Source organism: Echiichthys vipera (assembly GCF_963691815.1).
Source record: "Echiichthys vipera genome assembly, chromosome: 18".
Lineage (NCBI taxonomy): Eukaryota > Metazoa > Chordata > Actinopteri > Perciformes > Trachinidae > Echiichthys > Echiichthys vipera.
In genome coordinates this window covers 16,444,797-16,461,812 of record NC_139843.1, presented here as the reverse complement: position 1 = coordinate 16,461,812, position 17,016 = coordinate 16,444,797, and the positions used below count along the sequence as shown (strand labels likewise).

Here is a 17,016-nt window from a genome sequence, read left to right as displayed (position 1 = left end):
AAAGCCAGAAAAACATACACTAAAGTATACCTTAAACTTAGCTGTTAATTTGCCCAAAACACTAAACTACATAAAAACAAAAACTGGATATTTTTTTATATTTTTCAGATGGATTTTTTTTTTGCATTACCGTAACTAATATGTGGCAAATGTAATAAGATGACAAGAGTCTACAGTCATGCTAGGATCTCTGTGAGGCTGCACTTACGCACAGTGGTGCAAAGCTAAAACAATGATGATTAACAGGTATAATGTGTACCTCGTTCACTATCTAAATTTAATGTGATCGCTACTAAGGCTGGTTACCAAAACTTCTCCAGATCTAGAAACATATGACTACTGGTTATGCTTATAACCAATCCGCGCAAGCATTCTTATTTAATGTGGCGTGTGACTGGCTCACTGCTGCTGCAGTTAAAACCCAAACAGTCTGTAGTGTGGTAAATTTGGAGTTAGCAGTTTAGCGTGCGGAGGTGCTTCCATTCACTCTATTGGTATTGGTTTAGCAGTACTAGTACTAGTTTTGTGATGTTTTAAATGATACCCAGCCCTAACGCTAACAAAAGTAACGGACAAGTAAAGACGTTGATCTATTGATGGTGCTAGATGAAAAGTCAAGGGGATCACCACCATTATTACAATTAATCCTAACAGGGACATGAATGTGTGTACCGAATTTCATGGTAATCCTGCCAACAGATGTTGAGACATATAACCACAAACCTGATAGTGGCCTAACATACAAGGCCAGGGGATCATCAAGTCATTAAGATTCATCCTATGGGCACCAAAAATATTTCAGTCCAGAGACCGGACCAAAGTAATTGGCTGACTGAACATCCACAGAGGCACACCACTCGCAAATGGCTATTGGGTTCTACATTAGCGAACAAGCAAGCAAATCACGTGTTACACAACTCATCGGATGAATCAGTTATAAAAACGACACAGGACCCCCAACATGGCCACTGAAGGATGTGTCGTGTGACCTGAAAGCCCTGTGAGGGGAAATGCCTACTCAACATTTAGCTCTGACAGAGCAGCAAGATGTCGGCCTTCAGTCGAATATCAAGGTTGTGCTGAAATGAAAGCAATTTGATATAGCCAGAGAGGAGAATGAGGAAATGAGATTGATGCTGTGAGGAGAATGAGTAGGTGGTGGGATGCGCAAAAGGAAGTCATTGTAGGTAGAAAGCTGCCTAGTGAAATGGCACTCAAGCTTTAACATGATATGAAAGAGATTGCTTTTTCTTAAAGAGGGTGGACCTCACACTGGTAGAGGAGGAGGGATGAGAGGGCAGTTTAAGCGGATGAACAATAGAGATATCGGGATAGACCACATACAACACTTACTTCATGGGTTTAAAGAGAGCCTGGCCATAGTTCTGGAAGGTCATGATGAGCTTGAGCTGAGTGCCTCCAGACTTCATTGCTGTTGAAGTGAAACAGACAACACTGCCGTTAATGATATATTATAAGATGCCACTATGAATATTTGTTATATGGTAGTAGCTATACCAAAGAAATAATAGTCATAGGTGTACAGTTTGTGGTTTTGAAAGAAATTTCTAACACCAGAGTTGGGTTTCAAACACACAAAACATTGGCCAATTTGACAAGCGAGATGTTAGCTAGTGGTGTTAGCTTGTTTGCCTAGCCGACCTTCAAAATTTAAAATGTATCTTCAAAATCAAACAAAGAAAACAAATCCTCACGTTTCACAGGCTGAGGCAATGGAATCTCTGACGTTTCTCCCGAATAAATCACTTTAATGAAATGATAAAGCTGAGGAAAACTAACAAAAAACTTTTACAAAAGCTTAACAACTTTATAATTTCCTCTAAATGAAGTAATAACTGCAGCCACTTAGCATATTAACAGGCCAGAAGTGTGGAGAAATACATAAAGTTCAGAGATAAGAGACTAACCATAACTTCATACACACAATAAATAGAGCTATATTATGTTTATATTAAACGTATTGCAATTTTGACTGACATTTGATCTGATTTCACATATTCGAGACATTGTACAATGTCATTGTACACCTGAAGCCTGAAACATCCATTTCCTTTGCAATGTTGGTGAAGCACACAGTTGTGCAAATGAGCTTGTGGCTAGATGTGTGTGTGTGTGTGTGTGTGTGTGTGTGTGTGTGTATGTGTATGTGTGTGTGTGTGTGTGTGTGTGTGTGTGTGTGTCTGTGTGTGTGTGTGTGTGTGTGTGTGTGTGTGTGTGTGTGTGTGTGTGTGTGTGTGTGTGTGTGTGTGCCTGTGCCTGTGCTCTGAAAAGACTGGGCGCTGATGTCACAGTGTTTGTTTGATGGAAAGGGAGAGTGAGGGGGTGAAGGACAGCCAGTGCTCGCCTGACGCTCTCTGTTCCTCCGCTGTTTACTCTCTCTGTGTATTCTCTGGAGGGCCCATCTCTATCTCTCTCTGTCTCTTTGTGTTTCTATTCATCCTTCTATCCTTCATGTTTTCTCCCTTTTTGTACATGACAATGCAGTCTAAAGGCGCTCGTGGGACTCGTGAGACTGGGCCCAGCGTTTTGGGCGAGGACTGTATTCAGGGCTGAAATACAGAGAAATTTGCAAAAAGGAGCAGAGCAGCCACTGTCCCTGTTCTTTCTTTTCAGCTGATCGATCGAAAACAGTGTTTTGGTGGCCTTTTGTAAAGAACAACCTTCTCAATCAATGCTCTCATTTATTTTTACATATGGGAATCAGGAGGACAAGAAAAAAATGTTTACAGAGAAAGAAATCACAAGTGAAAAGATCGATGTCTGCCTCCCCTCACCGGCTCCAGTTTGAGTGTTTCTGTGGATGTTTGGAGGCATTTTACAGGGGGCTATGAAAATAATGTTTCATTTGAACTACCTCTCACAGTAAGCAAACAGCATTTGTCGAGTATTTCATGTTGTGAAAAGGTTCACCTCTGTCTCTTTTTGGTCTCGTCAAAGTTACAGACTCTCACTATCATCTGCAATAACATTTATGTGCTGCTTTTGCACGCTACGTCTTCATGGATGAACATTGCTCAAAAGAGGTTTTACAATAATACATCCGAGAACTCCTATCCTTGCGTTTAGATAATAACCGACTGCTATTGGCTTCTATTGGTATTCTGCCCCGGGCCTGTGTTAAGGCTCTGTAATTACTGAGCCACCATGTATTTAGCTGGCTAGAGTCGCTGAGAACTGCTTCCTCGATCCACCCAGCCCGGGAGACAGAAAGCAAGAGGAAGGAAATTCAGAGAACATCTTGACTAGAAAGACAGGAAAGAAAGAAAGAAATCCTTCCTTTAGTGACCAGAAAGAGATGTCAGTTTTGTGAACAGCTAATCCTACGCCCAGAAAAACATTTAATCTTTTGCCAAAGGCCAGTTTCAGTCTCATCATTAGCAGATGAACCTGAAATCTGTAATAACTCTTCACAATGACAGCAAGATCAGCGACCTTGAGTCGACAAGCACTCTTGGAATGTGGGAGCTGGACCGGCCAAGAATCCCAATCCCCAGAAGAAAAAAAAATAAAGCAGAAATGGATTCCATATAACTGTCCCAGCGTGGATTATCGCCTCTGTCAGGTATCTACTTGCACTTGCAGCGCAAGCTTTGAGGCTTTCAGCAGAAAGCTGGATTCACCGTGTTGTCAATCACATGAAGAGCCACAGCATTTGATTTGAATCAAACCGTGATGCGTTGCCGTTTGATCTGCATCAAGCCCGGGTATTCTGTTATATTCTGCTCTGACACTTTTTGGGAATACATGAAAGGAGATTGTGTTTTATTATTTCGTCAGCCATATAAGGCAGCAGATTCAGCGCTGTTGTGCGATAGCCTGCAGCTCACTTCCATCTTCATGCATATTTGTGTGTGTGTGTGTGTGTGTGTGTGTGTGTGTGTGTGTGTTCATGTCGTCAGTGCCTGTGGCAATGAGGAGCATTATAGTTGTCCATCACTTAGCAGGACCTCTCCTCTCACTCTTAACCAGTAGACCCATGTACATTATAGGCACACAATAGCGCATAGATGCAGACCAGTCGGCCATTTCTCCTCTCCTGGTATTTTGATTGGGCTTGTAATGTGATTTAAGTTACAGATAGGCTGAAACTTTATTGTCTTTTAAAGTTAATATTCAATTTCAAAGTTGAGGCTTTGTATAAGCTTCTTATATGTTCATATTAGACATGACTTTTCACATTTTAATTCAATTCAATTCAACTCAATTTTATTATAGTGCCAAATCATAACAAAAGTTATCTCAGGACACTTTACAGAGTAGGTATGGACCACACACACTGACTTATTTATGATTTACATAGATAATGTAATCTGCTTGGTGGTAGCGGTCTGTATCACAAGTTTCATCATGATACACATATCAATTCTTTGGACAACGATACAATATTTGCTGATATCACAAAGTCTTTCCCGATACAATTTTGTTTGATTCAATTCAGGGTCAAATTAACAATCAGTCAACTCATAAAAAGCAACTCAAATATGTGATGAAAATTTGAATACTGAGACATTTAAATGAAAACCAGTCTATCATTTACAATAAAAAGAATAAATATAAAGTGCAAATTTTTTAAAAATAAAGGGGAATCTTAAAGTTCGATATTTTCACTTTCACTATTTTCACAGATTGACGTATCGTCACACTCTGAGATGATTTTTTAATGACACCACGCTTTTGGGTTCACCTAAATAAACCGATAAAACAGAAGACCGGAGGTGCTGAACGCTTCATTTTTGTTTTTTCACTCATATTTAGCCACAGAAAACACAATATACGGAGGATCTGAGGGGCCAAATTTATATCCAGCACCACAGGACAAACCCAATATGTCCAATATGAGTATGTTACAATGCTATTCAGATAAAGTGTTTACTGTTGTTCAGCTGCAGGTATTTGGGACCAAGATCTTTATGTAAATGGACTCATGGGTTCAGTCAAATCTGGCAACACTGTGACACTTTATCATACCTTTAAACTAAACTTTAACCTCAGCACTGCACAGAGAAACACCCAGGGAGTGAATTGACAAAATGACACAGGTTTAATCCATGAGCCCAACCAATATCTGTTTTCCATCAGTAGACAAGTGGCCTTGATCAAGACACTGGACTGCCTAGCTCGAGAGCAGGGTCACCGATCTAACCCCAAGCTAGTGTCATATGGCAAGCAGCCACCAACATTAACACACATTTGTTCATCTTTGCACCTCAACACATCCGGAAATGTATGTCTTGTGTCAGCCTAAAAGAACCCTTTCCTGCTGTATCAACTTGGTGTAATTTAGAACCTCCACCTGTGCACTAAAGCCCTCCTGCTGGCTGCTCTTGCCACCCAGTCCCCCCTTTTGTGTCTTATGACTCTTGTGACTCACCGACGCTGGTGATCCTCTGGGTGACCAGGTCCTTCAGGAGGGCGTCGATGACCGGATTGTGTCTGGAGTACAGCTCATATCGATTAATCCCAATGTGGAAGCGGAGCCAGTTTGGGTAGGAATCTGCAGTCAGCTCCCCTGTTGGGCCGAACTCATCCATGGTGCCTTCAGTATTCCTGGATGAGGAGAGGAAGAGGAGAAAGAGGAATGTCAGATGTCTCATGTAAATAGTGACAGGTGTTGTGCAACAGCCCATTGGGTTCATGAAACTAAACTATAAGCCTTTACATGTGATCAAACTATAAATGTTTATTTAGAGCTTGGGCTGCATTAGAGATGCTATGTGCTTTTTTTAAAACTGAATTTATGAGCTAAACGCTTTACCATGCCTGATCCTCTGCAGCTTTGGGGTCAAATCGGATGTCCGTGTTGACGTTGAACAGCGTGTCCTCGTCTGTCAGAGGTGGCGGAGATCTTTTATATAAGGGATGGTCATAGAGAGCAGACAACCTTGAACCTTTAACCGGCATGTTTTTGGCCCCTGTGGCGTCCTGAATGAACTGTCTCTTCCTGTCACCGCGTTGCCCGAGATGCTCGAGCCTCCTGAGAGCCTGCGTTTTGTCGCCTGTAACCGGGATCCTTTCCAGAGAGTGGGAGGAAACGTTCGAGCTGGGCTCGTTGCTGAAGTCCTGGAGGATCCGCAGAGTGTGCTTGTTAGGCCAGCCCTGCTTCCCCCAGCTCTGAGGCTCTTCGCTCGGCGTGTGAGAGCAAGAGCAGCCGCTGTTGCCGTGCCTCTCCAGCTTCGGTAACAAGTCTATCATTATGTGCAAGGAGCACGCGACGAGGAACACCATGAGGATCAGGACCCGGAATTTGCGCAGGAGGATCATCTTCATGGTCTCCCTTTTGAGCAGATGTGAGTATTTACTGCAAATGATGAGCACGCAGATGAACAAGCTGACTACATCGCTGATGATGTTTATTAGACTGGACGCCAATCTAATGAAATATACATTAAACACGTAGGAGCCATCTTCACTTGCCGTCTTGAGTAAAGGATTCAGTGTTCAGCCTTTTTTATTTTCAACATCAGAGTCCTGCTTCGTTCGCGCGGGTGTCCAGGAGGGTTTCAGAAGCGCAAAATCATCCGCAAGCGTCCAGGTGAAACACGTTGAGTCGGTTCGGACCAACGGTGGATTTGCGCAAGCCACATGACGCTTTTCCCCGTCGAACACCAAGGATCTCTGGAGTACACAGAGCGGCGGACAAGTGAGTGTAGGATCCCAAAGCAGCTGTGATACGCGGGCGAAACGATCCGTTAAAACGTGCGTGTCCAAGAGGTTCGAGGGCGCGCATCGGTGTCACCATCCAACCTTCTCGATCCTGTCCGGGGGGCGGGGAGGGGAGAGCGGCAGCCGCGGATCAGCTGGGACTTCGCCCCGGAGGAAGAAAAAGAAATGTACGGAAAGTGCAAGCTCTTCACATTAAAAAAAAAAAAGCTTTTCGGGAAAGTCCCCGAAAAGTAGTGTGTGCTCTCATCCACCTCGGCGATGCGTAATTTCCGTCACATCGAGTCCCGACTAATCACCCGAGGCGAGCCAGCGGAATAAACTGCACAGGTAACAGGAGATAGAGATCCTCCCGCAGGCCCGGACAACCTCTAGGTGTTCTGGGGGGGGGATAAGTGAATGCACCTCTTGTAGCATGTGTGAATCTGGGTGGGTGTGTTAAATATGATGATGAAGCCAAGACTAGAAGACTAGATCCAGCCTTTGCGCAGCGTCACTGTGTGCAGATTGGCTGAGAGAGAGAGAGAGAGAGAGAGAGAGAGAGAGGGAGAGAGAGAGGGAGAGAGAGAGAGAGAGAGAGAGGCTGCGACCATGTGAAGCATATAACCACTCTTCTGTATTCCTCTCGGAATAAATCCTCCCTGCACATCCCAGCTGCGCAAGAAGAGGGCGTCTTCCCACTGGCCAAAACACAGCCTGGCTTACGCGCAGTAGCAAAGCTTTTTTTTTTTTTTCCTTTCTGAAATTCATCTCCTGGAATCCCTCTGAAATGTCTCCTCTGAGACGGCATTCAGCCCATCGATGATACATTAGACAGGCCTATTAGACCGCTCATCAGTCTGAGGATCCAGTTCCATCCCGCGCTGCCGACACTCAGCACCAATCATCTCCAGTAATGTTTAAAGGCTGCATGAAACGAAAACCACAAAGCAACTTTCAGCGCTCAAAAGAAAGAAATAAAAAAATAATAACTGCCTGCGCGCTTTCTGCTGTTCTGACCTCTGACCGTTATATCACATGAAGCGCACACAACTAAAACCTGCCAGGAGAGCTGAATGCACCACGATATCCAGTCAGTGCACTAATGTTTATTTTTTACGGCTAATTGGCGCGGCATTATGGCTGCATCCATGCTTCCTGGTGGCTGTAAATAGGCAGTAGAGACAGGGTAATAAAATGCTTGCATTTCATAGTATGGCATGTATGCATGAGTAAGTGATCATGCTGTCTGTGATTACCTCCCTAGATTAGTTTATAATTAAAAAAAGAGAGAGAAGGAGGGAGGGAGATGGTGACAGTGGTTCTTGTACTAACACAGAATAGATTTATAAGAGAGAAGAGTGAAGATGGCTTAAGATATAGGCTCTGCGGGGGGATTTACCCAGTGGAACAAAACATTAGTTGTGAATGTTAATGAAGCTGATATAGGGGCAAAATTTAAGCAGCAGCATAGAGGTTTAATGTGTGTTTGGTTGTGTGTGTGTGCGTGTGCGTGCGTGTGTGTGTGTGATTGGTTTACTCCAGGGAAAGGCATCAGGTGTCAAGAAACCTACAAAGGATTCAGCTCCACCGCATTAACTATTGTGTTGGACATAGAGAATACATTGTTGTATTTCTGCGAAAGGAAGTATCCCCCCCTAAATGTGTAATGGAGGGGTTTATAAGATACACTGACCACTGACATTTTAGGGCCCTTTAACAGTGACCGATTCCCAACAAAGCGAAAGGTTCATCAGATCGCCTCCTCTGGAGTTTGATGTCAGCGATAGTGCGAGTGTGGAAGACAAAGTGATGCTTGTTGCCTGTCCAGATCTCACGCCAGCCACTGTAGCCCATGGCTCACTATAGCCTGAGGTGAAACAAGCGGAGATGAATGTGTATTGATGTCAGTCAGACATGGATCACAGCATGTCGATGGGTCAATGGATCCTCACAAGGCCTGTCTTGTGCAATTGTAGTCGAGCTTTTCAACCTCGATGGGATTCTCTCGCTCTTGTGCCGTTGGGCTGATAGGTCAACACTTTTTTCTTTTTTTTAACCCTCATTTTATATGCTGTCAAATGACATTAGCACTTCAGGTCTGGTAATAGAAGTGGACTGTTGTGAGATGACAATTTGCATCTCCAAATGAATAATCTCACTCTATTACTGGGCAGAAATGCAAGCGATCATGACAAAGCGCAGTACAAGAAAACAACAAATCTGTAGTCAAAAGGATCCCATTGTGGGATTACCAGTGTCAAATTCCACCCTTTGAGCACAACATTCATATTTTCTATGGCCAAGCTCAGAGCTCCTTCTGATAGTGATCTGTGACGTAACAGGCTGATTGAGAAACACCATCCTCCGATATCCTATGTGACAGCAGTATTAAAAGCACCTAGACGTTGCACAGACAAGATCATGTAGAGGAGGAGGAGGAGGAGGGCAGGGCATCCTAACAGATAGCTGACTACAGCACAGGTCGTAAATACACAAGATTTATGTCCTCTACACTTCACAGTGTCTCTCAGTGAGATAGCACAGGGGGGTAGCAAGATAGTGCTATCCGTGTTCCTATCTGCACTATCACGGTGAAGGGTGATCGTTGCTACTGTACAAAGTCTGCCAAATAGACCCAGGTGAGAGGTGATTCAAGTCGGAATGAAAAATTATGCTTTTATTTCCGCGGCTGATATTTGATTTCTAACATACCTTTATTAAGTATCAAAATTAATGGCACATTGTAATATAATTCTAAATCAAAATACCACTTTTTTTTCTTGTTGCTATTTTTTTTTTTATATCTTCAGTGGTGATTGCTAACACCAACAGATTTGGATTCTTCCCAGTGGTGTAGGTTTTGTTCATTTGAAGGAATCAGGAGATGGCAGCTTCAATGCATTTCAAGTTCCCATATTATGCTCATTTTTAGGTTAAACTTGTATTTGGGTTTGATGACGCATGACGATTGATGTCATCCCGTGTACATGAAAGTAGGCTGTATAGAAAACCTCGAGGGTACCTGACAGGTCTGGGCAACCTTTTGTCTGTCAACAATCTGACAACGAGACACACTCCAGGATTTCAGTGTTCGTTGTTTCCAGAGGAGATTCTAACGTCTGTTTGGGCCCCAGGCAGAAAATCACAGGGGGCCCCTCGAACCAGTGTGCATCACTATTTTAGGTTTGTTAAAACTGCAACATGCACATCACTTGCAACTATAATAAAACAATAAAACATTTTTTAAACTTCCAACGGGAGTAGGTGGGGTCAGGTGGGGCCCCCTTAGGGAGGTCAGGTCAGGGTTCCTACTGTCATTAAAACTTTGCCCATTGTCACTGGTGTAATATATGTGTATATGTGTCTGCCTCCAAGTTATTATCAAATGTCTTAAAATCCTCCAGTGAGAGCAGGACCTGGAGTTCCAGGTGTGTCTGTAATTAGTTTCAGGTAAAGGGAGCAGCAGACTTTCTTTATTCACACTAGATTATAAGGTGTCATTAGTTGGGACTTAGTATAATTATACAATATGGTTGCACTTCAACTCTATTTTATTTTTTATTAAAACTATAAGAGACTTGATTAGGACTTGCAAAAAGTGACTTGTTGCCCTCTCTGCTGTCCAGTCAGAGCCATATATAGTGTAATTGATTCTTTCAGTTTTTATTAATTCAATCCCAGTCAATGGAACACTCACAAGATGTTACCAAAATTGCACTGTCCCTTTAAAATCTTTTAGAAAATGATGTGTATTGTATCAAATCGTATAAAATCAAATCGTGTTGTTGGCTGAATATCGTGATATATATCATATCGTGAGCTGAATATCGTGTAGTGTATCGTATCGTGAGATTAGTGTGTCGTTACAGCCCTAGCGCGTATTCACCAGATTCCTGTGAACGCGCCCGTCTCTTCTCTCATCGATGAACGGCGTGGAGTACACGCTACACGGAGGTAGGCTGGCTAACTTACTCATAGATAGCAATTGCCAACGTCATTTGGCGTATGCTTGAGGTGTGTGCATGTGATATTTTAACATGCGGGAGGGGGGATCTTTGGCGTGTGCATGAACTGTGTCAGCTCTCACAAAGCCCTTCGCTGAGTGGACAAGATGATAAGGGCGCGGCCATTTTTTTGCAAAACAAACAACAGTCTCTATGTGCATGTAGAGGCGCATTTTTCTTATAAACCCAGATGATTTATGTTGCTCTATTGGAGCATAGTGTCGGCTTCAGTGAATATGATCAAAAAATATTGCCATCTGCAGCTTTGAGAAAGATTGAAAGACAGACAACGGACAGTTTTTAATTACACTACTTAGTACTTTTTCCGGACTGTGTTTGTTATTGCATGCAGAGTTCAGCATGTTATGTTCCTGTTATGCCTATACGTTATTGCTCTTCATTCATATATTCATACAGTATGAACATACAGTATATGTATTCACATCAGTCTGTATAAGAGGTTGTAAGTATAATTCCACTACTATAATAACAAAGATATTTATAACAGTCTGGTCACTTTACTTTGCACAATTATTTTATCTTTCTATTTTAAATTTCTCATATTTACTTGTTAACCTATTTTTAATATTACCTCTATTTTTTATCTTAAATTATTGTTCTGTAAATGTTATTGTTATTGTTATGTTTAGGTTTGTCCTGTTAAATGTTTGGAAACTGTGAGCAAAGCATAAGCCGGAGTCAAATTCTCTGTATGTCCAACATACTTAGCAATAAACCTGATTCTGATTCTGATTCTGATTCTGATAATAAAAACAGACCTAGGGATGAATCCTTCTCGTTTTCCTTATAGAATACAAAGCAATCTTAAGAGAAAATAACAAGTATTTTCTTTTTCTCACTTTTCAGGTGGAGCTGAAGGACTCAACCCCTGATGAGCTGCATCACAGCTGCAGAGGGACCTTTTTTTCATGGGACATTTGAAGAAGAAATCCTTGAATCATTTTTTTCCCCAGGGAAATGTAATCTAATTTGTCAGGTTCAGTATTTTTGGTAGCAGTTGTAACCATGGCAGTATTGGGCAAACTGTAAAAGGCTTTAAAAATGTGCATGACGTCAAAATAAAAAGTGAAAGTCACCCTGAAGCTGCATGGAAATAAAATACTGACAGTTGTTTTGTATTGTAGGAAAGGAAAGTGAAGGCAGGTTGGACGGCGTAGAGGCACTGACCTCTGCTTCACATCCCTCCACTGTGTCTGCCATTCATACATCCCTCTGTATCGCCAGCATTCCATATGTATTGTCTGAGTAAATTAATTTGTCTGAATTTGCCCTTGGTGTGACCAGGGCTGAGTGGGGAGCAAGACTAATTTCCATCCCCGGGCAGAGCCACACTCACTGCATCTGATAGGGTACATTTGAATGGATATTACAGATAACAATGCCCTCTGTTGGCCCCAATAAGCCTCACGCTGCTCCTCGACTCGTCTCCTCGACCCTCCTCCCTCTCTTTCAGCCCCCTCGTCACCTTCATTTTGCTTGGTTCAGAAGTCACATGTGTAAACACAGACACATTTAAACTGTCATGATAATCACTTCTGTAAAAAACATGCACAATCACTAGAGAGCGGATGATCTTTAGAAATATTTGTTTCTGAATTGCTCTCACCCAAAGTGACTTCTTTTATTTACACTACGTGGCTCCTCTTGATTGTATTCTTTTGTTACCCCCTTTCATATATTTCCTTACAATGTTTAAATGAATGAATGTTTACACAATTATCACTTGTGGGTGTCAGCACAAAGCAAGGCTGACATTGCGCCTGATTGCGCATTAGAGACGTATGAGAGAAATATTTGATCACCACTTTGTTCTTATTTACAGAGGGATGGAAATTGTTGATAAAAAATAATTGGCATCTCATTTAGAAGAAATATAATATTCATAGAGAATCCTTTGTTCCTCAAGATGATGCCCCAAGGCCTAAAAAACACATTTTGGCAACACTGATCAGTAGCTCTACACCAGTAATAGTATATCTGCAAAATTGTACAATGTAGTCTTTCATGAATAATTATGACAAAACAGTAAATTAAAGTGGGCTGTTTTCTTCTCATTAGTATAATCACAGTCAGTGAGATGATGACTAAAGCTACCTGTAGCCCATATCTTATGCCAGCATGTAAATGGCTCACAATTTTACAAAACAATAAATAAAACCAAAGAAATAACATGTAAATTAAATGATATATTGTGAAATAGCGTTTATTCCAAATATACTGCAGGGTGCAAAACCTCTGTGAACCCAGAAACCCAGTATTAACAAGACTACAGCGCAAACATGCTAGCTGCTAGCATAAAGTTGGACCTAGGCATAGTGGTGCTTTGAGAAAAGCCAAAATGCCAATGCTAACATGCTAATGTTAAGCAGGTATAATATTGACCATCTTTTTCTTAGTTTAGCATGTAGGCATAATGACATTTGCTAATCGACACACATTGAACGGAAATTCAGCTGAGGCATATGGTAATGCTATTATTTGTTCATAAAACTAAGTATAGGACACACTAATGATGCCACTTGATGATAAGTTAAGGAATCAACAAAGTTATTATACACCATTGTTAAGGGGACATGAATGTCTGTACCCAATTTCATGGAAATCCATCCAGTGGTTGTAGAGACATTTCACTAGGAACCATGTACCAACCTCATGGTGCCACCAGTCATTAGGATTTATCCTCTGAGGATTAGGGATATTCAGTTCAATTACATTTTATTTACAGTGTTAAATCGTAACAGAAGTTATCTCGGGACACTCTTATGATTTATTTATGATTTACAGAGACCCAACAATTCCCCCATGAGCAAACAGCTACAGTAACAATAACAGCAATGAAAACCTTCCTTTTAGCAGGCAGCGATGTTGGACAGACCATGGTTGACGTCCATCTGTCTTGACCGCTCAGGGAAAGGGATAGACATGGTATCTGTATCAAATTGTATAGACATCCATTACTCCATCAAATGGAGTCTCTCTTTCAAGACATTCCACACAAAAAACTAAAATGTGAATCTGACAAACAAGTCACCTAAATCAGTAGGATTCATTCTCTGGGAACCATGGATATCTACACATCTTCTGTGCCAATCCATCAAGTAGATGGTGAGATATTTCACAGGATAAATGAAAATTCTGTCTGCTGATGACGCCAGAGGATATGTCAGGGGTTCACTCAAGTCAGTAGGCTTTATACTCTGAGGACCATTAATGTCTGTACAAAATTAAATAAAGATTCATCCAATAGTTGTTGAGTTATTGCAGCCTGGATCTTAGTGGTGAACTGACACGGCTTAAACCCCAGGCAAATACAAATCGAGAGACAAGTTACTAAGAGTTTGACTTCGAGTTCTGTCGCATGCCGAACCTTTGACGTTGTCAGGTACAATCGTTTCCTCATTTCCTTCATATCAGCAACCAGCAAACTGATTTACTGAACCCCAGAGGGAATGAATGAATGAAGGAACTAAAACAGAGGGATGTCTTGTTCACCAAAGCTGCCTACAGATTACCAAATATCTGGAGAAAAGGAAATGGAGGAAAGGATGCGTGTTACCCCTCGAAATCGGGACTCTTACGTGGTGATACAGGTTCCCCAGGGTCATCTCTTAAAACATCTTAAAAGCCTAGACTGTCTGTGACTATAATAAGGTGTTATTGAGAAGATTTCTCCTGACCCTGTCTGCCTCCCTCTGCTATCAGACTATGGGGCGGACTCTCCTTGCCGCTCCACCTTGGGGTTATTTTTAAGCCTGTTTGGGAGGCACAGGCTCAGCACTATACTTACCCAGGTATATGTCTTATTTGGCTTGTGTGTGTTAGTTCAAACTTAGCGGATACAGCATCCCACGGGGAGGGCGAGAAAGACGAGCGCTGTGAAAATGAGTGTTCGGGATTTGAGTGTGTGTGTGTGTGTTTGTGTGTGTTTGTGTGTGTGTGTGTGTGTGTGTGTGTGTGTGTGTGTGTGTGTGTGTGTGTGTGTGTGTATGACTGTGGGTGGATACCTGGGTCACTAGGTACAGTGATCAGTGTGTTTTTGGGCCGCTGCATCCAACCAGAGGCCCTTGCTGTGTTTGTCCTCCCGGCTGCTCTGTAATCCTATAATTAGAGTTTGGGCGGACCACTTAAATGAAGGCTGGCTTGGATGGATGAGTGTTTGGATCATTTTGGTATGAGCATGTGTTTATTTTAGAGTGTGGCTCTGCCGACCGCCCAGGCCACCCCAGCATGGCGCTCGCTGCTCAGGTCCAGATATAGCAGCGACCCTCAGCACCCTCCCCAAACCTCAAAAACTAACAGTCATCTGCAGTCAATTTGTTTGTTAACTTCTACTATGATTGCCTCCGATGCTTCTTGACCTGTAGGCTCACGTTTGGCGGTTTACTCTATAGGAATAATTCAACATTTTGGAGAATAGGCTTATTTGCTCTCTTTGGGCTATGACTACCTAGTCTTTTTGACTAAAAGACTCCAGAAAAAACACTTATTAACTTCAGTTTTTGTTTTCTGAATATTAACAACCAAGCTTTATAGGGTCTAGACATTCTTTTTTTTTAACTTTGGAGTGAACCAGTCAAGCTGTTTACCCCAGTCTATCAGTTTTTTGAGTACAGCTCCTTTAAAGCATTTCTTACCTTCCTGACATGTCTCACAGCGATTCCCTCTGAAGTCCCACCTTCTTCCCCCTGCCTGACCTCTGACGCTCCACCGACACATGTGCTGAGAGAAATGCTGCGTTTGAGTGCAATGGGAAGCGAATTCAGGGTCAGTCGATCTCCCTCTAATTTGCTAGTAGGAGTTATCACTTTGACAGACATTCCAGTGCACTTTGCGTAGTTGGAGGTCCGAAACTTTGGACTTCCCATTGCATTGAACGCAGCATAAGCAGCACAAGTGAAATAAAACAACAGATAACAGTCTGACCAATCATTTTATTTGGACCGAATAAAATGATTGGTCAGACTTTTATCAGAAATATATAAGAATTGAATATTTTTGTTTCATCACCTGGTGGATTTCTTTTAGATTTTAGTGTGCCATAAGCTTATTAGGAGCATTTTAATATTACAAAAGAAAAAAAATAAAATGCCAGAAAGGTGAAACTGAAACTGCTTAAATCTAAAGCATTTTCTGCATCAAATTTCAGTATGACGAATTACACTTTTCTTACATTTCTGACTTCAACCTGAGCAGAGACTTGCACCAAATCTATAAAATTTCAGTTTGGGCAAATGATAAGTATTATCAGAGAATAGGGGACCTTTTTTCATCCCTGATACATACCTGTACATTTCACTCTGAACGTTGGTTCTCTACATCGCATAATCAATTTTAATGCAATTATTTGAATTACTCACTGTAACTGTCATTAAAGTAAAAAAAACATTCTTATCTTGTGAAATGCTCCTTTTGCTAATCAAATGTTAACTTCCTCTGTCCTTTTACATGACCTCCTTTAAAAGATACCATCTCACAAAATCAACATTTATAATAATAATATATTTAAAATAATATTTTATGGGTTTAGTGCAGTGCAGACAGCCTTGACAAGTAAAGGGCACAAGAGAAAATCCTTGTGTTTGGGACCTGGAAAGGATATTATACAACCTGATGGCCGGAAAACAATGAAATCTCACTATTAATCCAGCCGTCTGCTTGGCTGAGACATGTTTGGGTTGCTAAATGCAGTGGAGAGCGGGGGAGTCGCCCGCAGTACATCTAAACAGTTATGACAGTCCAGCTAAAACAGAGCTAAATGGAGACAGATCCTGAAGTCGTTAAGTCATAATGAGAGAGAAAGGGAGATATCTCAAAGATTTGACTCAGGGCCAACGCCATTAGGAGAATGATATATGAACCTATTCCAGCTGGGATCCTAACTCATAGTGGACAACGCACACACATACACATATGCATGTACGCTCACACTAACTTGCCTATACCAGCGGTTCTCACCTAGAAACTCACACACACACACCCAGGTCTCCTGACTGCTGACTTTGCAACTCACGCCTCCCTCCTCTTAGCTTGTCTCCACCTCTTCATCTTTTTCTTCTTCTCCTTTTCAAAACACTCCCAACTGTGTAGACCTGTCATGGGGCTCCTCTCCTCTCATTAAGTTCCCATTTCTTCTTATTCCTCACATTCTCTCATCCCTTATTTTCTCTCCCACTCGCTCATCTCCTCACTGCTGTGGCGTGTCAACAAAGTCCCATCACTCTCAGCCAGAAACACACAAAATGTCTTCATAAACATGAGGTTTGTAAGAGGTAGCGGGCTCTTCTTGGCAAAGCTGCCCTGGTTTCTCAGTGTATTGCTTGTGTGTGCG

General features: G+C 41.9%; 1 protein-coding gene across 1 annotated transcript in view; it reads right to left on the bottom strand.

Annotated features, from left to right (window-relative positions):
- Nucleotides 1-7,053, bottom strand: part of fam20cb (FAM20C golgi associated secretory pathway kinase b) — a 51,016-nt gene extending 43,963 nt beyond the window's left edge. The window contains exons 1-3 of the mRNA XM_083932564.1: nucleotides 5,777-7,053; nucleotides 5,393-5,568; nucleotides 1,354-1,432 (exon numbers count right to left, since the gene is read on the bottom strand). Of these exons, the coding sequence (XP_083788690.1) occupies nucleotides 1,354-1,432; nucleotides 5,393-5,568; nucleotides 5,777-6,288 (767 nt within the window). The 5' untranslated portion in view covers nucleotides 6,289-7,053. The remainder of the gene's footprint in view (nucleotides 1-1,353; nucleotides 1,433-5,392; nucleotides 5,569-5,776) is intronic.
- Between the last annotated feature and the right edge of the window lie 9,963 nt (nucleotides 7,054-17,016).